Source organism: Sebastes fasciatus, chromosome 23 (genome assembly GCF_043250625.1).
Source record: "Sebastes fasciatus isolate fSebFas1 chromosome 23, fSebFas1.pri, whole genome shotgun sequence".
Lineage (NCBI taxonomy): Eukaryota > Metazoa > Chordata > Actinopteri > Perciformes > Sebastidae > Sebastes > Sebastes fasciatus.
This window is the reverse complement of record NC_133817.1, coordinates 18640705-18666773: the sequence shown is the minus strand read 5'-3', so window position 1 is coordinate 18666773 and position 26069 is coordinate 18640705. Positions and strand designations below refer to the sequence as shown.

The 26069-nt window shown below is 41.8% G+C and overlaps 2 protein-coding genes across 2 annotated transcripts; both read right to left on the bottom strand.

Annotated features, from left to right (window-relative positions):
- Positions 1–408: 408 nt before the first annotated feature.
- On the bottom strand, positions 409–20588 carry LOC141762239 (YY1-associated factor 2-like). Its single transcript, XM_074626253.1, has 4 exons — positions 20370–20588; positions 19837–19962; positions 4367–4522; positions 409–4048 (listed from the first exon to the last, which is right to left on the bottom strand). Exons 1-4 carry the CDS (start codon positions 20393–20395, stop codon positions 3796–3798), a joined length of 561 nt encoding a protein of 186 aa, XP_074482354.1. The 5' UTR covers positions 20396–20588; the 3' UTR covers positions 409–3795.
- A 1991-nt stretch (positions 20589–22579) lies between these two features.
- zcrb1 (zinc finger CCHC-type and RNA binding motif 1) lies at positions 22580–25910 on the bottom strand. The gene is made up of 8 exons (XM_074625876.1): positions 25761–25910; positions 25543–25645; positions 25361–25389; positions 23773–23884; positions 23530–23637; positions 23248–23357; positions 23076–23157; positions 22580–22883 (listed from the first exon to the last, which is right to left on the bottom strand). Exons 2-8 carry the CDS (start codon positions 25624–25626, stop codon positions 22734–22736), a joined length of 675 nt encoding a protein of 224 aa, XP_074481977.1. The 5' UTR covers positions 25627–25645; positions 25761–25910; the 3' UTR covers positions 22580–22733.
- Between the last annotated feature and the right edge of the window lie 159 nt (positions 25911–26069).

Genomic DNA, 26069 nt, shown 5'->3' with positions numbered 1-26069 from the left:
TTTCAATTGATTTCACCTCTGAAAAGACCCATTCATGGCTTTAAGTGACTAGTAGTCTCTATTGATGTGGCTCCACATAGACAACAGACCTGAACATCCACTGCATTTTCATTTAGTGTGGGAAAATGACTGATGTAGTGGGTGATTAATTAGTGTGTAAACCACACCTTATGCTCATAACTACTGTAAGCCTATATAATGAAGTCATGACATGGATAAACACAATTTTCAATGTATGCAGAGAGTTGCATTATGGGCCTTTTGAAACCTGCATATGTTGAGGATGAGTAGCAGTTATTATGTCGTTCACCAGATGGAGCTGGAAACACAACAAGCTGCTTAGAAAAAGGCTGGATGACACAAAAGTGCATGCACCTTCATGAAATGACAGGAAACTAAAATTATCTCTTTTGTTTGAATTTTCTTATTTTCTTATTTCAGACATGTAATAAACAAGTTCACACATTTTTTTTTTTAAAACAACTGAGCATGGCAAAGCAAAGCAAAAAAAAAAAAAAATCAACAAGTGACAACCAACATATTTTTAAGTGTCTTTCCATTTTTGCCACAAACCGAATAATAACAAAAAAAGGTCTTGTCCAGACGGTTCTCACGAGTCCACACAGCTAGTCCCAGCTAGTGCGGTGAACCTATGAGACACATTAAAACGATGCTAACAAACTAAGAGACATAGCCTGTCCCACAATATACCGAGACCGTAATATTATCATGCCATGATAGTTCTCAGGATCTGTGCTAAAAATGTTAACGTAAAACTCTCGACGATAACACTGCTATGATGGATAATACAACCACATCAAAACATTGTAGCACAATATTTTTTAGAAATATCCATTTCATCTGTGTAGTACTCTACAGGTTTTCATAAGTTATTGTGTAGTTAGGTTGATCTATAGTTGTTCTGCTGGAGGGGTTTAGTATATTCTAAAGCTCCCCCCACTTTGCTACGTCAAAATGGAGGAATTTAAAACAGTTTTCTGAAGTCCGTCACAACCGCGGGGCCATCAAGCTTACGCATGTCCAGGAGTCAAAGCTCCTTTTCCCCGTAGTAGTAGAAGCACCATGCTGTGTCCAAACTGGGTCCATAGTGGAGGGTGGAGGAGGCAGAACAGCATGAGCACCATCCGGTTTTCCACTCTGACGCTGAGCAGGTGCAGCCCTGTTTGTGCAGCAGAGATTTTAAAAAGGAGAATACCGGTGTCATTTACAGCTACAGTCCCTCAACTATCGTCTACATTTAGTGGACATATTCCTCATTTTGCAATTAATTCTTCTTTTTTTTCGTCTTCCCTGACTTGAAGTTAGCTCTTGTTGGAGAAAAAAATACAAATAAAAGCACATTATATGATGATGTATAAAGAACTGTTGCTATATTTGTGTAGATCTCATTCTGTGGGAGTCTTGTGATTGACAGTAACCACGGTGGTGTACCATGGAGGACGTCACATCATGTACTCACAATGTGACAGATAAAGTACGACCGAGCTGACAGCAATTATTAACAAATCTTGGATAACTTAAAGCTGCATTAAGTGATTTTTTTTGATAGCATGAGGGTACAGCAAGACTGCAAAATCAACTCAAAGCCCTGAGAGACTGTCATGGCTAATATGTGAGCAATGTATTGGTCTACTTGCATATCTAGCAGACATATACCGACATAAACATCCCTTTGGATTAGTGTTTCTGGTCTTTCTGACCAATATTAGCTCAATATGTACCCAACTTTTAGCTCTGGTTTGGTCTGTACTAGTTAACTAGTAGCTGGTAAAGACTTTCTTTACCAGAAACTTCAATCCTCTGTGATTTAGTGCTGGCCAGGTAGTCTAACAACAGCTGGTTTGCTGGACACGGATAGTCTATGGTTGGTCTATGTGAGGGTCAGAACACCAAAACAATGAGCCTCATGCAAGAACATTTTCGTATTCTTAACTTTCTCTTACATTTGTTCGTACCGTGGGCTCGTACGAGCGTGCCACGTCAGATTCAGGAAACGCTCCTAACTTCAGATAACCCTGTAAATGACCTGAAAGCCACCTGTGCGTTAACGAGAATTGTAAATTAGCATATCATTTGGGCATAATTAACGCCCCAATGATACCATATAAGGCTACGCGTCCTGTCATAGTCATCTGCCTCTACCAATATATCTGCACGCTGTTTAAAGACGTGCTACGTGTACACGTAAGTCAGCCATGACGCGCCTGGTTACACTTCCTGTTGACATTATTATGTAGAGAGACAAATTAACATAGTCATTTTGCAGTTTGACATGTTCATATTGATATTGTAGTGTTATACAATAGCATCAATGGCCAATTTGAAATGAATGATATCATTAGGCTTTATGAATACATTTAGAATGACATTATAATTGCAGAGTCAAACAGGATAATGTCAACATAATTATGAGGAGTAATTTTAGATAGGATATTCAAACTTTAAATTGCTTCAAAGTAATGAAATACACAATCCATAACTTTGGTTTGGATAACAGCAGACTGATTACACATGACTCCTATGACAGGTGTGGACCACTCGTAAGTTGTTTTCATGAGAGAAAATTAAAAATACAAGAAAATTGGTGAATGTGAGTTCTCCTAAATCACGCTTACAAGCCACTTAAGAACGAATCTGTTCGTACGAGCGGTTCTTGCATGAGGCCCATTGAGCTTAAAGCTGCATATGGCCGGAGAGTTGCTAATTCTTTACATGTTCATCTTTTCACATTGCTCAAATTAGCATGATTTACATCAAAAATATCACTTAATGCAGGTTTATATACTGTACAAAAGGAATGGCTGCAAAGATAGAATAACAAAACCCTGATTTGTATCTCCAACTGTGTGCAAACCAAACAGCGGGGTAGCGTACAGTAGATTATTGGCACAAACTGGGAAAAAAACAAAAAAAAACACCGGTATTATCCTTTAAAATCATACACTATACCTTCCAGCACCATTTCAAAGAGGACGTTTTATCAAAACCTGCCCGATGCCCTTACACGGACATAACGAGCATTACCTGAACTAAAACAACCTGCTCCAAGCGTTACCCTAAAACAGTTCAGCCGCTGTGCTGCGTCACCAAAAAGTCACTCCACAGCAGAGGCAGTCCACGAGGAAAAGCTTGGGAGTAATCGAGAGCAGGAGCAGAGGTTTCGCTGCGAGGTTGAAGGGTTCAGCGTGGGGGACTCTGAGAGCTGTGTAATAGATGGTTCAGGTTTATAACGGGGGTAGGTAAAGATCCCAAACGGAGGCTGAAGATTCCACAAGAGGGTCCCTCTGCCGGCCACCGAAGGTGATATCGAGGGTGGGGGCTGCACAAAAAATATTGAAAAGGAAAAACCTCAACAGGCGGGTGCTTCTGAGAGGGAAACCGCACAGGACCGTGAAGTCCAAACATTTATTCAGACAGATCTCAGGTCAGTTCTGAGGAAGTTCTTCGTCAGAATAAAACCGTCTTTTGGACAGCGGGTGGGAATCCTTTTTCGAGTGCACCGAAGTGAAAATGTAGATCACTTAAAAATGTTGAAGATGGAGCAAAAAGAGGTCTTTTATATTGCTTTCTAAACGCAGAAATCCAGTGCCGTGGAGAATCTTTTAAACTGATGAAACTCGCCAAATCTGATGCTCACAATTCCTATTGAAATTGTAATAATCCAGAAGAAAGAAAACGGTTTTAGTCGTGTGCAGCTCTGAAGTTGAGGCAGGATGCAGATGAGATGTGGAGGTGGAGGAGGCCGGGGGTGGGGGTGGGAGTGGGAGGAATGACTCAGTGGGACTCTCCGTTGACCAAGCTCCCCTCTCCTCTGGGCGAGGACGAGCGGGAAAGCCCCTTCTCTGTGTTCTCTGAGCTGGAGCCGTTCTGGCTGTGGTGGTCGGCCGTGGACGCGGTGCTGGACGACGTCGCCGAGGTGGACGAGGGCTTGGCCTTCTCCTTAAAGTCCGTTATGATGACCGTCAGGTCCCCGACCGTCACCTCCAGGTGCTGGGCGCTGCTCCGGTCGATGTTTTTTAACCTCGGCCTGGTGAGTGAGTGGGAGAGTGAGTATATTAATAAGCCCCTTGCAAAATCTCTCATTTCCCCATGACTGAAAGCACCTTGATGTTTTTGCTACAATGTCACTGAAAACTCCCAAAAAGCATTTTCAAGACGCCGCTTTGAAACGGGGTTTCCCTCCCTCCTCATATCTATCTTTTGAAGTATTTTATAAAATATGACAACCTCACTCTAGGTGGCAACGCAAACACCATCTATGCTTTCTAGTGTTTATTCATGCACTCCTGTAATATCTGATTCCTGTTGATCCCACCCCCACAACCCCCAGTGTCAGCTTGTTTACCTCATCTTCTTGTGACTGTTCTTCTTGAGCGCCGGCTCTCTGTCGCCCTTCTCCCTCTCTACCCGCTCCTTCTTTTCCTTCTTGGGCTGCGAGGGCAACACGAACTGCTGCGTTACCTGCTGCTGCGAGACGAGCTGGGAGACGGGACGAGGCTTCCTGATCCGGAGGGGAGAGGAAGGGAGGCATAAAGAGAGGGGAGAGACAGAGTGTGGCAGATTAATGAGAGGGAAAATCACAGTGAGCACATGGCTTCATGCTAGCGTACCGCCATAATCAAGAGCCAATAATCGCTGCCAGTGCCGGTTAGGACGGATGCTGCTGAAGTGTTCTTAGCACTGGCACCACGTCGAGAATAGAAACCCAGGATTCAGCCATCTGTGAGATATGTGCTGGTGTACCTGCACAGGCTTGTTTTAGGGCTCAGAGGGATAAACATTGACACGCTGAGATCTGTTTTTTGGTGAACACAAAGATGTGACAGGAATTATAAGTGTGCGAGATCCGCTGAATTCAGAATGCATGAGAGGCGTTTTCTACTTGCTTGCTTTTTGCAAAGAAATCCATGAGACTCAAGAGGGGTGTGATGCTGTGTGTAAAGGAGAGAAGTGAGATCAGCTCTGACATCAAACCACAATGCGTCACGTTTTTATTAAAAAGGTCACACCCAAGATGTTTTTCCCCGTTCTTCCCAAAATGTGGTAAAATTCTCCTGCACTGCAGTCTTTGGGTCTCTTATAACTCCAGGCGAGGGTGTAAGCAGCCTAAACGAGCATCACCTGCTGCTTCTTTTTAGGCTAGATCCACACTAATACGGCGTTTTCAAGCCCCTAAAACGGAGGCGTTTGAAAACGCTGCTGACCCCGTTTTGGTTTTAAAACTCCGGGTGTTGCGTTTTACTCAGAACGGGTAGAAACGGTGATGCAGACACCCACATTTGCGTCCTGATTGGGTCTTATCAGTAACAACGTGTCCTTCCCTGATTCGTCACGTGAACCTTTTCTGGTAGAAAACTATATCAGCCTCGACCACCAGTGGTTAATTTCAACATGGATAACGAGTCACAAGCGTTGCCGACCTTGTTGTCGATCCTAGCAGCTTTTGTGCAGTTAAATTTGCATTTTATAATGCTACAGCTGAAAACAATATACGACTAAAATTACAATATATTCACCTATTATGTACCGAAAAATGAACTTCCAAGGCCTCCGCTATCTCTGACAACGTCAACAAACACGTCACAACTCGGAGCTTTCAGAAACTTTCCACTTATGAGGTCGTGAACGCCACAAGAGGGGGGGCGTTCATATGGACTCTTCTCGCGAACACGCTAAACACGACCCCCATTTGAAGGCACCATTAGTCACTACTGCAGCATCAGGAGGCGTGATCCCTCACCGGCTTCCCATCCGTGATCACAATCTGTTGTGTTTTGTGGCTTCTGTGTAATTATGTTTTCCCATGATGGATTTTAAGATTTCATTATTCAGTACAAAACACACTGTAATGTATTCGCCGCCTCGCATCAGAAGTCCCGGGTCCCGGGTTTGTTATTGATGACAGAGAAAAACAAAGTGTTTCGCTGATGGCGATGCTTTGCCTGATAAAGTGAGGATGATGCACCTTGCGCACACACGAGCTCCGCAGAATGCTAAAAGGCAAATATCCAATATCAAATAGAAAAGTGGAACACCGTTGACTAAAACGTTCCTCCTCACAGTCACATTTCCATCCTCCGCGAGTGCCTGCTGTCTCAAAAAATTATACATTATGCAATTGGTCTGGCAACAGTTTGCAATGCACAAAGGCTGCGATCGTATTTCTGTGCAGGAGTGTGTGTCACTGCGTGTGTGTGTGTTTTGGGGGCTGGCAAGAGCCCTAGCCGAGAGGCGAGTGTGCTGAAAAGGCCATCTGTTGAGAGAGCCTGCACATCTAGTGCCCGATTTTTGCATGTGCACAGACAAACACATTGACACAGTTGTATGTATGTATGAATGCACCTATGCACATCGCGGCGTGCACACACACGCTGCACCAAAAAGCCAAAGTGATGCATGCAAATAAAAAATGGGTGCACGTGAAAACATATGCATGCTTTATAAATGCATGCATACGTGCACGTGACTGCACGCACGCATGCATGCAAACACACACACACACACACACACACACACACACACACACACACACACACACAGCAGATGAAGCATGATGGGGCACGATGGGAACAGCAGAAGAGCACAGTGTGTTTCCTGAGCCCTGTCGAGACGAGTCGGGTTTATAATTCGAGCTAAAAATGAACACAGAAAACAAACTCATCAGACATACAGTGTAAGCTTTAAACTATCAATAGATTAAAATATTTAATCATGATTGTCCATGATTAATCGCACATTTTGTATCTGTTCTAAATGTACCTTAAAAAGGGAGATTTGTCAAGTATTTAATACTCTTATTAACATGGGAGTGGGAAAATATGCTGCTTTATGCAAATGTATGCATATATTTATTATTGGAAATCAATTACCAACATAAAACAACGACAAATATTGTCCAGAAACCCTCACAGGTACTGCATTTAGCATAAAAAATATGCTCAAATCATAACATGGCTATCTGAAGCCCAGCAAGCAACAACAGCTGTCAGTCAAGTCAGCACACTGACGCACTATGACTTGCCTCAAACTGCATGTGATTATCATAAAGTGGGCATGTCTGTAAAGGGGAGACTCGTTGGTACCCATAGAACCCATTTTCATTCACATATCTTGAGGTCAGAGGTCAAGGGACCCCTTTGAAAAATGGACATCCATGCCAGTTTTTCTTCACCAAAGTTCGGAGCGTTATTTAACCTCCTTTGTGACAAGCTAGTATGACATGGTTGGTACCAATGGACTCCTTAGGTTTTTTCTAGTTTCATATGATGCCAGTATCTTCATTGTAACTTTAAAACTGAGCCCGCTACAACCTCCAGGACGATTGATAATCTCATACTGTAACTCTCTGGTACAACAGCTTCACTCAAGTCCACCAACCTGTGAGTGAACCCCTTCGAAAAGTATTGCAATTATAAAACATTGGCCTCCGGGTGCTTTTGTGAAAAATGTCCCTTTGCTCTTGCCTAATGCAATTACAGTCTGAGGGTGAAACGCAGTACCGAGTAGTACAGAGTGTACAAAATGCACCGGACTTGACAAGAATCCATCCACAAAATGAGTTTGAGCACCTGGCACAAGTGCAATGCGCCACATTTTGTTTGCCAAAAAAGAGCCTCGGTGGCCTATTTAGCTTAATTTAGAGGCTTCTACCCCGTTTTCTAAAAGGGAAATAATTATATAAGCCGGTTGCTGCTGGTCTGCTGTCTTGTTCTAAGGGCAAAGCTGTTGTTTAACAGTTCTGGGATGACCTAAATTGGGGCCCAGCTTCAAAGAGTCTCTCTCTCTCTCTCTCCCAGAGTCAGTCTTTTTTTTTTCTTTCCCGGAGTTATCATTGCCTTCACAGAACATGCTGCGGTGATGCTAGCGAGGCTAGAGCGAAATGCAAATGGGTCTCTTGGCCTACATAACCGCCTGATAGGGAGGAGATGTGGAGATCCTCTAATATGTCTGTCTTGTCAGCACGACGCTGCAAAGAACTGCTGACACCTTTTTTTTAACAAAATAAAAGAAGAGACCTCTCCTCAACTCCTCAGCTCAAATCATTCGCGGCACTCTTTGACATCCTTCTAAAACCGATATAACGTAGAAAATGTCTGTTTTTTTCTGAATTTACTGAAGCCTACACACAAAACAGCAACTGTCATAACAGAATGGACCATCCTGCCCTCGGGCCGAGCTTCCCAAAAATAAAAACAACATTCATAACCTCCTTTTGATTTATGATTTCTGTTCAGGATGACATTATCTGGTTGCTGTGATTTACTTGCATGTAATAAACAGAATGAATTACTACTGTCTCCATTGCTCATTAATGCAGTGTGTTTTGCTTGATGTGCGTTCAAGAAAAAAAAAAGAAAAAAACACCACCTGAGGCTAGTTCTGCTCTTTTCTGTTTCAAAATAAGACTGCCTGAGAGCGATCGAGGCCAACACCATAAACATATTTTGTACATCCTATCTTCTTCACGTATAACAATGAAGTCGATTCTCACTAATAGAGCCGGCTCAATAACCCGGAGGTGAAAGAGGAGACGAGCTAATATCACTCGGTGAGGCAGAGCAGCAGGCCTAAACAGAGCTGCCTCTGTTAACCCAATCAAATGGTTATTATCTTAGCACTTAGGCCGTTCGCTACTGGCCTCCATCTGGATGCCGAGTGTGTGTGTGTGTTTGTGTTTCTATCGATTCCAAACAGGAATTTCTGTGCCTAATGTAACGGCCTATTCTTTCTGACATTAATACAGCGTGTTGGAGGCCGCTGTTTTCCAATCGATATTCGCTCCACTCGTGCTCATCTATTCCACGGCAGCTAATGGAGTCCCACGCTGGGAAATTAGGACATCACGACGAGGGCGTAAACGCACCGAATTTGATTTTCTTGAAAAGGAAATCACAATCTCTTTGTATTCATTCTGTTTTTATGTAGTTTATCTATACAGGCGTGTTTGTTGTTGATAATATTTCACTGTCTGTTGTCATCAGTCCTTCTGTTTCACCCGTTTTGTTCCAGTTCACTTTCATTACTTCAATAAAGATCTTAAATTTCCACAGCGTAAGTGCAAAACACTCTGCCATAGGGATGTCACAGTACCAGAAATCTAGTAGTTGATACCAATACAAGTGCATTTCCACGATTCTCGATACCAAATTCGATACCACGGAAAAAAACAAAACAACAACAATAAATCCCATGTAATTCAACACGCACTCTTATTAAAAACATTTGAACAATACAAAAAACAGAGGCATGTAGCTTAGAAATAAAAATAATTGACCTATTTAGTTCATTTTGGCGTATCACCGTCATGTTATCAATCGATAGTCAAATGGCGGACGCTACAAACTGAATGTGAACGCATCTGGTCCGTCAACTCAGATTAGTAGGAGCAGGAGGCAGAGGATTTGTTGTCGAATTGAAAAGCAAACGCACCTATTTGGCAATATTTCACATTTAATCTCAATGCTATAAGGGAACCATAGCGTCATGAGGTAATCGTCGCGAGGTGGATGGAGCCGTCACAGCTGGTGTGCACGGAGCAGCGGCTTCCAAAAGCGCTACCGGAGAGACCAGACACACCGGCACCCGGCAGTAAAGATCAGATTCAGCGCTCTGCACATATTGACCGGAATCTTTCTTGTAAAATGTCCGGTGTAATCGGTAACACTGGCTTTGTCACAAGTTTATTAACCGGTGGGAAAATTTTCCTCACTGTCACATCACTACCAACGACCAATACAGGCATCGGTACTGTAGAAAAAAAGTACCGTCACTTTTTTTAGAATTTTGGCATCGACTTGGTATAACCTGCCATGTTCTATCTTGCTTTAGATTAAACAAACAAAATAAGCATAATTTTGCTTTTAAAAGTTACGATTGTGCAGCATCTAGTGGTGCGGTTGCAGATTGCAACCAACTGAGTACCCCTCCGCTCACTCCTCCCTTTCCAAGACTGCGCTAACGGTGAGCCAACGAGTGCAAAACTCGAGCAACGGAAGTCAGATGGAAGCCATACGATGTGGTTTTGTCCATTCCTGAACGCAACATGGCGGAGTAACATGGCGAACTCCGTAAAGAGGACCCGCTGTAGATGTGAAGGGCTCATTCTAAGCTAACGAAAACAATGATTCTTAGTATCAGGTGATTATACACTAATGAAAACATAGTTCTGAATATTATATTCCATTTCCGCTAACAGATCCCCCAAAATGTTACACGCTGGCCCTTTAACAGCAAGCTAAAGACAAACTCGTCCTGTGCTGCAGACTGGAAGAGCTGGAAAGTGCCACTGATCCTGCACACATTTCACTGACAGGGAAACTCTGGCTGACCCCTTTTCAAATATGTCATACACACACACACACACACCGTCTATCGCTATCTCCCTCCCTCCTTCTGATGCACCCACTGACCTCACACTCCTCCACCAACACAAAGCAGTCGAAGAACCAACGACGCTGCCAGAAAAATGTCTCCTCTGGTCCCAATTTGGTCGCATAACACATTCAGTAGGTGGTCGAATTATGACTCAGGACGGTTTGACCGTCAAGTTTCTGCCACAGCGGACAAACGGGTCATAAACGCCGCAGCTCACAGAAGACTCGGCAGTTAACGCAGGCGGTGCGAGCCAGAATCTGTTTATAGACGAGGCAAAATAACCTTTGTGAAAAGACGACTTGGAAATCACAGCGACGATGAGTGGTTTCAGCTTTGTGACGATGCATGTTTTTCAGATAATCCAATGTTTTTTTTTATTTAGCCTAAGATAACACATAAAGCAAAAGGTATCTCTTCAGTTTATCTACTAAAAATGACCAAATTTGGAGATATATTGATTTTCACTAGATAGCGACAATTGGTTTTGTGGCCTTTCAATGTTATTAAAATGACACTTTAAAATCTGAACAGCATCATCTTTTTCCAACTATACCTTCAAGGTTACTCAGTGTTCTGACTGACAACTACTTTCTACCAAAGTATGCATACCAATTGTCAAACCACTCAAGTCTTATTATGTTTTTTGGGTGGACAGGCCCTAATAAAACTGAAAACTGACGCTGTAACGAATACAAATCTCACTTCCTCGGGAGGTGAAGTGTTTGTGCAAGGACAGAAAGGTCCATGCAAAGGAGATGCACTGATAAAGGTGCAGTATTTATCTTAAAAAAAACACGCAGTCTTTCGGCAAAGCATTCAGTCTTTTATTTTGAAATATTTTCAAAGCTCCAAAAGGTGTCTCTCGTCTTTTCAGCCTTTTTTAATAAAAAAAATCCACTTTAAAATCTAAATTGCATCATCTATTTCCAAATATACCCACGAGGTTACTCACAATTCTCTAACCGAGTACTACTTTCTCCCAAAGTATGCATACCAATTGTCTTGTGTTTTTTTGGGTGGACAGACTCTAAATAAAATCAACAATCTCACCTCTTCAAGGAGGTGAAGTGTTTGTGCAAAGACATAAAAGTCCAGGTGCACAGATGTACAGTGCAGTATTTATCTTAAAAACACAAGTGTATTTAGGGAAAGCCTTCATAGTCTTTTATTTTGAAATATTTGCAAAGCTCAAAAACTGTGACAGGGCAACACTGGCCCCATTATTCCAGGCATTAAAATGTTGAACTGATAACGTTTTACACCCCCCAAAAGACAGCAGTGCAGAATCCTGCAGATGTTTGGACTGCTTGCTAACATTTGTCGAGTACATTGTGTGATGAGCAAACAGCCCACAGGACAGCTGATGGACTGCAAATAAGCACTGACGAGTGCTGCTGCTGCCGCTGCTATAAACAAATCTCATCTCGCTGTTCTGTGCCGATTGTAAGATCATTGTGAAATAGCTTATTTTCTGCCCTGTTGAACAAACACTCTCCGTCGAAGTGTAGGTGTGTGTCAGGTTTTCTATCAGCGGGTCGTAGGCCGCTCCTGGGAGCTCCTCCAACCCGATGATTAATGCCTCTCCCTGCCCGTACATGCAAACGCCATGCGTGTGTGTGTGTGTGTGTGAGACAGATGGCTCTCCACGTCCTGTGGTTTATGACACCTTCCACAGCCCGCTAGCCACACTATATAGCACATTCTCCTCTCTCACACACCCACACACCACACACATACACACGCTCTCGCACGCATAGAGCAGTATGTCATGCATCAGTGTCACCGCAGTAATTACAGGCTTATCACGTAGCCATAATCTTGAGCCATGGTGATGTGATAACAGCCAGCTTCATTGTCCTCGGCGTACGCTCGGCGTCCGTGTGCTGCGTGCGAGCGCTAAAACTAGTAACCCACACGACCGAGCACGACTTATAAGAGGATGTAATCATTTTAGATTGGTGATGTAAAGTCAATCGTTTCATTAAACAGTTGCAGTAATCAGTTATTTGTATTAATAGCATACATGTTGTCACTCTCACTTTGCAGATCCAGCTCATGAAACCGGTTCAGTATTTGTTGTTGTCGTTGTTACATGCCCTCTAAAACTGAAGAATGCAACACAACCAAGAATGTCTGCAAAGAGATCTTTTCAGGGGATTATACGTTACGTGACTCGACGTTTAGCACCGAAGGTGTTGCAGAACAATACGACATGACTCTAGGGTGAGAGTGAAATGTGTCGCTCTCTGCTAGTTGCACGTTTTGGGTAATCAGATCGGGGGAAATTAACACCGACGTTAACACGGCAGCCAAATGGCAGTTGCGTCTGGTAAATTAGCTTGCTTTTCCAACATGTTGCCAGCTAAACAACATTAGTTTCTGATTTAAAAATGATTTTGATTCTCGACCCTGTAAAATGCTGTAAAAGGTGCAGAGGAGGGAAGCTAGGAAGCTAACAATTAGGGGGTTTAAATCACAAGTTTCATTAAGATACGATCCATCGATTCTTTGGACAACGATACGATATTACTGATATCACAAAGTCTGACATGATACCATTTTGATTTGGTTCAATTCAGGGACCTGCGATCGATATGAGATGATATTATTTCATTTATATTTAACACAGCTGCATTTATATCAACTCACAAAAAGCAACCAAATTATGACTATTTTATTACTGGGCTCTTCCAGACATTTAAATGAAAAACAATCTATACTTTTAGTGAACAACAGGAGGTCTATTTTCATTATGTCGTGCCACATTTCTCATGTTTAAGTGCAAATGCTTTATCGGTTAAGAATTTCAAAATAAATGAGCATCTTGAAAGACATTGATCCAGATCGATGTATCGTTACACCACTAATAATAATAATATGCACAATAGAGGGTAACTGATTTAATTGCCAAGAGGAAACTGCATTCTTCCAAGTATATACTGTATGTGATACCCCTCAGGCAGTGGAACAATATGGAGGTACAGCTAATTCACACTTTACACTGTGCATTTCAAACGGATACATTTTCCTTCAGGCAGCATTTTAATGTATGTATATAGCGTATATTAGTATTCCATGGCGGTTGCACACTTTTTTTTTTTTAACCAATGCAGAATAAACAGAGAGAAAAGAGAGATAATTAATCCGTTTCCTTTTTGCAGTAGAAGTTTTGTTTCGCATTTTGAATCCCAAATTTCTATCCATCCACTTAGTCTATGCAGCTCACAGCTCCCAGTTTCATATGATCTGATGGCTCCAGCAGGCTGATCACTATCTCATATTTATGATGCATATCTACTGCAACCAATCGCTGGCTTGATTCGTAAAGGTCATGCAAAAGCTTCGAAATGGCAACAATTTCATTACTGATACCTACATCAGAATTTGTTTCTTCCACTGTACTACATCTTGATTTTTATGATGGCATTTGGTTCCATATTATCTTGTTTACATGCAATTCATTGCTGTGTTTTTTTTCTGTAAAATGCCCCAAATTTGCTGGCTACAAGCTCTAGAAAATTAAGATTTACGGCTTTTCTCTGTTTTATATACTTGTAAACTACATATCTTTAGTCAGACAAAACAAGATATTTGAAGATGCCCATGGAGTTGGACATTTAGCATTATTTTCCTGACACTTTCTGGACTAAATGGTTAGGTACTTATATGTATTGGTTTAATACCTTTAATACTAGGGGTGGGTGAAAAACGATACAGTATGATATTGCGATATTTTGCGTGGGAAATTTGTATCAATACACGGACGTCAAGTATCAATTTTTTTTATTATATAAACTATTAACCTCCTAACAGTCGGGCTGCTATTCTGTCTTTCAGAGGATGTAGCGGGCTCAGTCTTAAAGTGAAGAGACTGGTACCATTCATGTCATGTTAGCTTGTCGGGAACAACACAAAATAACGCTCCAATGCTAAGTTTTTGAGAGGAAAAACTGGCATGACCATTTTCAAAAGGTGTCCCTTGACCTCTGACCTCAAGATATGTGAATAAAAACAGATCAACAGAGTGAAAACTGTATCTTATTAGATAAACCAGATGTTGACAAACTGCATAATTTGCAGTTGAAAAAAAAGGTAATAAAACATATCTGATTGCAATAAGATCGTATCGTGATAATATCATATCGTGGGGCCTCTGGTGATTCGCACTCCTATTTATATATACAAATCTGTCTTGCCTCTGTTCGACTGTTTTGAGTTTTTTTATTTTATTTTATATGATAAATAAACTCAATAAAAATGCTGGAATCCTACACTACATACTCTTAACTACGTCATATTGAAAGATACATTTAAAAAAAAAAAAGTACATCAATAACAACGGTGCCAATTCCACAATTTCAGCAATTACACAATCTTTTAGTGGGTGTGCACTTGCGCATGAACTGTGAGGGCGAGCCTGAGCGGAGAGATGATAAAACAACATCTAAACAGCCAGATGCTGACAGGTTGCCAGCGAGCCAGAATAGCGTGTGCTTGTTTAGGTGGAGCTGACGAAAACGCGCACATCAGTCAATCTGTCACCGAGAGACGCCCCTAGGTTAAGTTCAAGTGCTGGAAAAGAGAGAAGAAGACACGGACTGGCTGGGAGAAAGACGCGATAAAAGGTAGGGAGAAAGTGAGCACAAACAGAGAGGGAAGAACTAATCAGAGCATGATCAGGCTCACTGTCCTGACCTGTAGAAACACAATGCTGCAAAACAAGCTCCTGAACGCAGCGCATGCACACACACACACACACACGGAGAGTGTTTCCCCCGGCGGGCCCGACTTGTCAAAGCTGAACAGATGCAGGTGGTGTCGGCGAGACACAAGAGAAGGTCACACACACACACCGCCGCTCTATTACACTCGGCTGTTAAACCCAAACCTAAACACGGTCCTTAGCCAAATACTACTGTCTGTCAGCACCACTTCACATGACATTTTCAGCTTATTCCAGCTATTCCAAAACACCAGACGGGAGCATTAACTCTGTCATATGCCTCGTCTTCCATCTTTAAACATTAAGATGACACTCTAATCCGGGACAAGTCGTAATGGGCGCACCGGAGAGAGGGAGAGAGGAGGGAGGCCTCGCTCTGCCGGGTGTATTTCAGCCGATGCAGGAATCAAACCTGTGACCTTGCACTTATCAAACAGCCTCTTTTTTTTCAACCGCTGTACCGTGACTTTCATCTATCACGCTGCAGCTTTTTTTCAAAGGGCTGGGACTGAGCCCAAAGAGTCGCGGGAAGATAAAACACCTCTCCTACTTTTTTTTTCTCGGAAAAGTCTTAAAGGTGTAATGAGGCTGCGTGATATGTCGCGAACCCGATGCTCCTCTAAGATGGGTTTAATTAATACAGTGTAAACTAGCAGCTCACTGTAGAAAAACCATCTTTTTTCAATATTATTCTGCACATTTGTGTGCATTTTCTTTAAAAAGAGTAGAGAATATTTAAATACTCCTTTCTGTTTCTTACTGTGTAAATTAGGGGCTGTCCCGAATACCACGCCGCGACTGACATGTTCTTCTGTTTGTCTGTCTCCATCTCCCACAACTGTACGCACCTCTACACACAACAAACAGCAACATCCGTCTGAGAAAACCTAATAATAATTCATGTTGAATATGAATAATGAATAATGTTGTGGGATTATTCCTTATTTCATGGGGTATTTTGGGATTTCTACATTATTACTACATACTGTATATTACAAAATAACAAAGCATTTGATTACTGATTCGGAGGTCAATTACCATGACAACAGTCAAAGCTTCGAAGTCCCACTTATGTTTCCTCAAACTCGACTCCCTAGCCGCTAACAGAATTAGTGAAACGTCAGGCTATTCCCTCTTCTGTCTCTCTCTCTCTCTCTCTCTCTTCCATTTCACTCCACCTCCTCCCTCCGATAAGCGAGTCCAATCCTGCTGACGTATCCCCTGTCTTCAGTCAAACTCGCAGCCTTTCGCCGACGATGCTTTCAATCAGCCCGCCAGCTTTGGGTCCTCCGCAGTAGATCATCTCTCCGCATCAGAGAGGGGATCTAGGCGGCGAAGATCTTCTCTAAACCCTTCACCTTCATAAAACATTCATCTCCATCTCTCCGACGGCTCCTGAAATACTTCTCTGCCGTGTCCTAAAATGTTCCCTATATACTTGCTGATCCTGTCACTTAGGTAGAGTGCGTTTTCGACCGATGATAAGTGATAAGCGGCACTTCCACTGAGCGCCCACACTGGCTGTCGCACCTGTGACCTTCAGGCTACGGGACACCGCTGGATGCCCCCGTTACCCGTGTCGAGCATTAATTCATTACTCCGCAGCGGCGGCTCCGTCGTGCTTGTTTAGCAACCCGGCGAGGGAATTTGTCGTGTCCTACATTTATATTCTGCACGTGCCCTTTTTGCCACCTTTTGGCTTGCTCGCTGCGAAATCCACTTGTCTCTTGTGTTCGGCCTCGCTAACAGCTGCGACCACCTGTGTGGCCATTTTGCTGCAGCGTTAGCCTGCGTGTGGTGTGGGGGGGGAAAAAAGAGCATGACAAAACACTACAGCATTTCTGGGAACATTAAATAAGACCTTCTCATGGACTAAATTTGTCAGGGGGTGTATTAGGCGAGGAACTCTGGGTCCTCGCGTCCTTGCCCAAAAAACGCCCAGATGGGGAAGACAAAAGAGTGTCACAGCTTTTTTGGTGACGTGAGGATTCCAGACAGGTTCTTGGCAAAGCTGCAGGCCGCTTGTTTTTTTTTACAGAAGCGAGTCCCTGGAGTGTCCTCTCAACAATCAACCGCAATAAGCTGAACCCTACGACAACAGCATGTCTGCCGCTCAATCGCTTTGTTTGCCGCCGAGCGGCGACCGTGCACTCGAGTGCGCGATTACGGGCGAGCGTGTTAAGGATGTTTGTGTGTGGGGATGCGCACGCGGTCATGTGTAAAATTTGCATGTTGAGTGCATCTGTATACGCGAGTGTCTCTGATGACAGCGGGGCTGATTAAGCTGTTGCATAGTAATGAGCTATGGCTGTCTGTCTGGCAGCTGCTCTGACAACCTCTTTTCACAACTAGCCCTCCCACACACGCACACACACACACACACACACACACACACACACACACACAAAACAACACACGGGGAGATAAGTGCATGCGCCGACACAAGAAATACGACAATTCTGTAAAGCTGACAACTGCACTGATGTGTTGTTGTTGTAGTTAAATCATTGGGGGAAGTTGTGCGAATGCAAGGAGAGGATACATTAAAAGAGGGAGATCATGTAACAACACACTGTGTTCCTCGTAGCCAAACACTTCCTGTCCTTTCACCCTTTGTTGTGTTTTCATCCTGATAATGACTGCCACTCAGTCACTTCCTGCCTCAAATCACTGATGTCAGGACAAAACGCCAACCAGTGTGTGTGTGTACCTACATGCTGTGTATTTCTATGCTCAAGCACCTGTGTGTGTGTGTGTGTGTGTGTGTGTATATGAGTTTATGTGCATGCCTATTGGCAGTATCTAGTCCCCCCCCCCTACTCACCCACTTCCCCTCATCTGTTACAAATATCTCCGGGGCAACAAGATGGATGTGTGTGTGTGCTTATAGAGCCGAGACATCCCCGTTCCCTCATTTTACGGAGGTCAGTGTGGGCAAGAAGATGGAGACTAATGCACCGATCAGAGGAGAGGAGATGTGAAAAAGAGATGTTGAGTTTGAGGACAACTATCATTTGCACACAAACATGCAGCATGAATCCAGTTATTGTCAGGAAACTATGGATGCACCGATCTGACTTCTTCAGTCCTGACACAGATAGCTTTGGGTAATCGGCCGATACCGAGTACCGATCTGATACCAGTGTTTAATTAATAAGCTTCACTGTGTGGAAGTGACTGGGATCATTCTTTTACGTGTAAGGCAACATCAGACTTGACTTAAATATTGCTTTCCTAACAAATAAATACATAGATATACATTTACTGAATTGATATTTATTATCAAAATAATAAATCATGCACCAGCAACCTGGTTAAAAAGCTTCAAAATTAGCAGGAATTACAACTGACATGTAAACCTTTTTAATGCAGCAACAAATTGGTCAAAACTTTAACAGGAATTAAAATCCCAGTATATAATGTATATAGTATATAAACATAGAATTGAACTGAATAGATCGGCCCCATTGTCACCGATACCCGACCCAGCTATTTGAGTCAGTATCGGCCCGATATCCGATCCGGTATCGGTGCATCCCTACAGGAAACTGCAATAAAAGAACTAGCCTACACACCATGTTTGTTTGTTTGTTTACTGTCTGAGCTGTATATAGAATAGTAACAGTGGGAAGGTTTGCATAATTATCTTAATAAGATGGATGTGTGTGTGCTTAAAGAGTGAGGCATCCCTCTTTTCCTCATTTTAGGGAGGTCAGTGTGAACATGCAGACTAATGCACTACTCAGAGGAAATGGGAATTAAAATGATGAGTTTGAGGACAACTCGGATAAAGCAACTGTCATATCTTTTGCATATACAAACATACAGCATAAATGCAATTATTGCCCGGAAATTACAATACAAGAGCTAGCCTACACCATGTTTGTTTACTGTCTGAGCTGTTTATAGAATAGTAACAGCGGGAAGGTTTCAATATCTGAAGGAAATATACATAATTATCTTAATAAGATGGATGTGTGTGTGCTCAAAGAGTGAGGCATCCCTCTTTTCATCATTTTAGGGAGGTCAGTGTGAACTACTCAGAGGAAATGGGAATTAAAATGGTGAGTTTGAGGACAACTCGGATAAAGCAACTGTTATATCTTTTTTAATATACAAACATACAGCATGAATGCAATTATTGCCAGGAAATGACAATAAAAGAACTAGCCTACACCATGTTTGTTTACTGTGTGAGCTGTTTATAGAATAGTAACAGTGGGAAGGTTTGCATATCTGAAAAAGATCATTATCTTAATAAGACGGATGTGTGTGTGCTTAAAGACTGACTATTTCCTCATTTTAGGGAGGTCAGTGTGAACATGCAGACTAATGCACTACTCAGAGGAAATGGGAATTAAAATGATGAGTTTGAGGACAACTCGGATAAAGCAATTGTCATATATTTTACAGCATAAATGCATTAAATTACCAGGAAATTACACTAAAAGAACTAGCCTACTAGCCTGTGTTTACTGTTTGAGCTGTTTATAGAATAGTAACAGTGGGATAAGGTTTCAATATCTGAAAATATACGATAATTCATTGTCTCAAATGCACAAATTGCTTAAAGGGAGAGGGGTGAGATATTAAAATGATCCTCATTTTGTTGAGAGGAGGAGGGGGAGTCCCCAAGGACCCCCCCACCTCCTCCCACCTTGGGGACCTGCTATTGCAAAAAAAAAAAAAAAAGCTAGTATCCATCCATCCATCCTTACCTTGTTGACGTCCCCTTCCTGACATCACACATCATGCACTTAAAAGCCTCCGCCGTGTTCTTGTACGTGCACACGCTGCAGTCCCAGAACCCCTCGTCGGAGGAGGGCTTCGGTTGACGCTTCGGCCTTTAAAAACAAGAAAATACACACAAAAATAGATATAAAAAATAAAATGTAGATGGTGGAGAGAGAGGGAGAGAGAGGAGGAAAAGGAAGGAGAGTGAGTTGAGCTCGGCTATCGATAGCAAACATCTGGGTAAGCCTAGTAGAGGAGGATTTAGTGAAATCATCTGCAAAGCGCTGCTGTGTGATCCGACACTACTGTAATTGGCGATGAGGTTTTAACACCAGCGCGCACACACATTTACCCGCACGAACACAGACACATGCAGAGAGAGAGAGAGAGCGAGAGAAAGAGAGAGAGAGAGAGAGACGGTGGAGAGAAAACCCATTTTTTTCCTCCGTGTCCGCTCCCCCCCTCTCTGCTACTAGCTTTGCCTGCTCTCTGGCTGCTCTGCCTCGCTGGTTTTTACCTTGTGGGACTCCTCTTGTCGCCCATGCCAGACCAGGGTTTCTCTGGAGGTGCTGAGACGAGCAGAAGTCTGGTTATTTCCCGATATTTCGTAGCAGAAAAGAAAAGAAACGATGCGCCGCCTGGTCTGTGTTGCCCCGCTCGGCTTCCAGCTGTCGTGGAAACTCCGCTTGGGAAAGAGGGGCGTCACGTGACGTCGCCACGGCCAATCAGAGGCCGAGCTGCATCCCGAGGCTGACATTCCTCTTGATGAATCGATGCCGCCTTCATGGTACACGCTGGAAAGTCGTATTACTGTGTACTAAAGGGTTGTTAAAGAGACATATTAACTAGTTATTATGACAATTGGACACTGACTAGTCGTATGTAGCCTACGCATGTTTGTACACATTAAGAGGGAAAAATACTGAAAAACACATTGTGTTTGATATAAAATACAAATACAAATAGCACCTTATTCACAAAATGTTTCAAAAACTAAAAAAAGAGAAATATATCCATATTGATTGGTTATTATGACATGTAGCCATTTTTGTACACATAAAGAGGGAAAATACTGAAAAAACACATTGTGTTTGATATAAAATACAAAAACATATAGAGGCTTAATCATTCATTCATTCATTTCATTCTCACTGTGCAATATCATTTTCCACTTGGTCAATTTTGTTAATAGTCTGTTTATTGTCAATACTGTATATACTGCTCCTATTCTTATAGTTCCTTCTATTTAAATGGTTCATATTTTGTTACACTTTGTGAAGCTATTTTTTTTTTTACTGTGTTAGCTGATGCTGATGCATCTTGTTTTTTGCACTATCCCCTTTGCTGCTGTACACTGCACATTTCACTGCTGCGGGACTAATAAAGGAATATCCGATTTTATTCTCCATCGTTATAAGCTTGTTTAATTTCCGACAGTACTTAAACGCACCAAAGCCATAGCAGCTAATGTAGCGCCTGCAGCAGTGTGTGTGTGTTAACCGCTCATATCAGCGCACTGTGTGCTGAGGGGAATCAGCTCATATCCGTGCAGATTCGCGTTTAACTCGCAGACTGCAGATATTTCCGCAGCAGTTCAGATCCCAGGCGCATTATTAAACTGTGGGGAATCCCTCTCTTTGTTTGCGTGCTGCTGACGCAAGTAGGGCATCAAAAAAAGGCACATTTTCCTGTGACTCATCTATCATGCTGGTAGTCAAAGAGATGGGGCTGCTGAGCCCTGAGCTCGGGCTGCTGAGCCCTGAGCTCGGACTGAAGGCCGCAGGGGTTCCCAAACCTTTTTCATATCAACTAGATCTCCATTATTATCTCGATTGTGAGATTGTGCAGCATGGAAACCTCATCTGATGCTTTTTATCTGTTGCAGTATTTAGGATTTACATGCACTAGATTAGTGGTTTTCAAAGTGGGGTCCTTGAAGGGGTTCCCCAACAAAAAGGGGAATCATTTATTTTCTCTATAATTCAATCCAAAGTGCTCATTCCAGTTGTGGCAGGAACACAGGATCATTTCATGTATTCTTTTATACGTGATAACGTATGATTTTCTGCTATTGAATCTCATTCTGTTCAGTGGATTATAAGGTTCATGGAGTCTGTTCATTATAAAGTAATTCACTGCAGGAAAATGTTTGTTCTTATGGAACAGCAGCTTCATCTTCACATTGGGACAAGTTTTAAGAAACTAAGACAAAATATGTCTGTGATTGTCATGTTTTCTCTACTACAATTTAAGTCTTTTCATACTCCGATAACATTTTTTATTAACAGATATATGGCTTGTTTTGTTTACTATAGTTTTATATAGACTAGGGCTGCAACTAACAATTATTTTCATTATTAATCAATTAATTGTTTGGTCTATAAAATGGTGATTTTTTTTGTAATCCTTGCTGGTAATCTATTAAGTAGAAAACTGCTCATAAAAACTGACATACATCAACACTCTTGACTTTTTTTTGGACAAAATGAGTCATATATAAAATATAATCCAATCTCTAAATTGATTAATGATAAATAAAATTGACATTTAAAGCATTTTCCTATTTCCATTTACTTCATCAACCTAAGCAAAGTAGTAAATAACCTTTTCTTCCTTCAGCATTCTTTATCGGATTCTGTGTTTAACACTGGAACAACCAACAATTCATTTAGTTTGTCGTTAAGAAACACGGTTTTATTGACTGACGTAGAAAAAGACTCAATCAACCCAAGAACAATTACTTTATTTTTAGAAACAGAAAAAAAGCCCTAGTTCTATGTACAAGAATAAAAAAAAAAGTATAATTGGAAGCATCCCCACTATATAATACAATACAACTTAGAAAAATAAAGCAATATTTGATGTATTATAATGATTATTATTAGTCACTGAGCTCCTCCTCGTCACTGAAGTACGCGCTCTTTTTGATCCTTGGTTTCTTGGAGTCTGAAGACGTTGAAGCTAGACCGCCGTCCTCTTGAGACATACGTGCCTGCTTCCTCTGTACCTCCTCTTCCTCGATACGGGCTTGCTAGAGGGACACAAAAGACAGAAGAGAATATGACACTGCTAAACGATAATAACATATGGTTTAAATAAATCCAGTTCCCATAGCCTCAATCTCAAACAGCAGTTCTTCATATTACCTACTAGCTCTCTAGGGAGAGTATGCTACATTTCATTTGAGATGTCTATTTGGATTTCTATATCTGCACGCACTTACCTGAAAAGCTATGGCTTGGCTCAGACTATCTAAGTTTGGGTCCTCTCCCTCTTCTTCACTTTCTTCTTCTTGTTCTTCTTCACTATAAAAAGGGAAAAAGATGTAGGCATTACAAAAACATCACTATCTAATATAAAAATCTCACAATATATATCAGCAATAAAGTACGTACACATGCTCAGGTTCTTGAGCCCTTTTCTTCTTTTTCTTTTCTTTCTTCTTCGGAGGTTCCCTCTCTCCCAGAATGTTTTTGGGGCATGCGTAGCTCAGATGACCCGTATCCTGTGATGTTTCATTTAAAAAAAACAACAAAAAAAACACACAAAACCAGATCTCTGGGATCATTTTCTACACTCTTTTTTTATTCAGGGCAGAAAAAAAGGATATACCTGCAAATGCAATTCAATAAAATTGGACGATCTCACGGGATAAAAGATGTGAAATATGTACTGACCCCACATTCGTAACATTTAGTCTTGTCCGTGTAGTTCCGTCTTCTTATGAACTCAGTTGCACGCCCGTTGTCTACGGCGATGCTCGCTGTCACTGTTCTGCCAAACAACTGGGAGGCAAACACATTTGTATGTGAAGTGAATATCCATTAAAGAAACATCACTGACAAGGAGACTGCAGTTTATGTTCAGAGACATATTGCTGTACGAGAGCACTGACGGTCTTTTAAATGTGACAGTCTCACCTGTTTGTTGTTCACTGCTCTTGCACAGTTATGAGCGGATTCTCTGTCCAGGAAGAGAACAAACGCCACCCCTTTACTCTGGCGAGTGTCTTTGTCCTTAACGATCGTAACCCTGAAATAAGCATCACAGGTATTAATACCTACTGAGAACCGCGGGATTGCTGGGGATTCCGACCGATGTTACTGCCTTTCAGAGACTGTAGCAGGTTCGGCTTTCAGTTTAGAGCTAGAGTGAAGATACTGACATCATGTGTACCTAGAAAACCTAAGCAATTGGTAACAACCATGTCATGCTAGCCTGTCGGGAAGGAGGCTAAATATTGCTCCAAAGTTGGGCAAAATTTTGCCAAGGAGGAAAAACTGGCATTGGCCATTTTCAAAGGGGTCCCTTGACGTCTGACCTCAAGATATGTGAATGAAAATGAGTTCTATTGGTACCCACGTGTCTCCCCTTTACAGACATGCCCACTTTATGATAATCACATGCAGTATAAATGTGTTCTTTTTTTGCCTATTCTAAAAATGATGTGTTTGAATATTTCTGCATACTGGCGTCCCTAAACAGTCTTGGAATTACATAAATTGGGTATCACTGTAAAGCTGAGACTCTTGTGGATCCAATGAGACAATGTTAGTCCTCATAGTAGCCATTTCATTGTAGTGAGATCATTTTTTTTTTAAAATTTGACCTCACTGTATAAAATGACCTGTTGTGACCTCTAAGATAATCACAGCCTCATGAAACTGTACAACCACAAACTAGAGACCTAGAGCATTCAGGGGATGTATGGATGTCCTACGTACATTGACAATAAGGGGGTTTCTGAGCAGTTTCTAGAACAGAAGTGGTTCCCAGTTTTTAGATGATGTACACCACTTCTATGTGACATATACTGTCCTCCCCAAAAAAGACAAACGGGTCTAATGTGGGTCTCAGAGGGTTAAAACGTGTAATAACTAATACAAGTATTCAGAGCCTTTAACTGATTGTTGTGGGCGTTATTCATTCACTGCTTTGTTTGGTTTACAAAGCACTAAATGGATTAGGGCCAAAATACATTTCAGATCTTCTGCTATATTCTGAACCATCCAGACCTCTCAGGTCATCTGGATCAGGTCTGCTTAGTGTCCCCTTAGAGTCAGAACTAAACATGCAGAAGAAGCAGCGTTCAGTTTTTATGCAGCAAATATCTAGAACAAGCTCCCAGAAACCTGCAGGACCAACTCCAACTCTGAGTTCTTTTAAATCAAAGCTTAAAACGTTCTTGTTTGCTGCCTTTTATGAAACCAGATAATGATCTTATACTGCACTAGAGCTTTTACTCTTGTGTGTTATACTCTATTTAAGCTTCTATCCTAGCTTTTATTTTTAGCTTGTTTTTATTTTCTAATCTTTAATGTTTTTATAACTGTTTTAATTATGTCTTGATGTTCTTTTGCACTTTGTCGCAATGTTCTTCAATGTTTATGTAAAGCACTTTGAATTGCCCTGTTGCTGAAATGTGCTCTACAAATAAAGCTGCCTTGCCTTACACATTGCTGTAAAATATAAATAATACAAAGACATTATGACAGAGCCATTACTTACTTTACAACTTTTCCATATTTGGTGAATAGCTGAAATGAGACAAAGTGATCCATTTCAGTAAGGGAAGTTTGCTTGGACTCAGAGACCACAGCGGAATATGACTCTCATTGAAAGTGAAAGCATCATTAACATGATTTCAAAACACTGATCACAGCACTTTGTCAACATCTGTAGGAACTCACCTTGTGTAGGTCATTGTTGGTGAGAGAGAATGGCAGGTTGGACACATACACTGTGCTCTTGCTTGGTGCCAAACCCCCACTCATACTGGACTCATGTGACACACTGTGAGGCAACAATAAGAAAACCAAATGATCATAACAATAGTTTAATGCACAGCCAGCTTGTTTCACATGTAAACAGAACTGCAAGCAGCTGAGTACATTATTAAATGACTTACCAACACAGCCTCCAGCGTTTGAATAATGTCTAAATGTGTTTAAAATAGCAGAATTGTGTGTATTTGTAATACAGCTTAACGTTTAGCAAACAGCAACAAACGCCATGTCTGCTCGTCCCAGCTTGATGACGTATGCGCATCCCTCGTCCAATAAAAACAGACGTTCTCCAGTAGTGATGGGAATCGGGGCTCTTTTTAGTGAGCCAGATCATTTGGCTCAGCTCACCAAGAGGAACCGGCTCTTTCGGCTCCCCAAACGGCTCTTCGTTTTACTTCACTTCTGCCTTTTTATAATTCAGCCAAATTTAG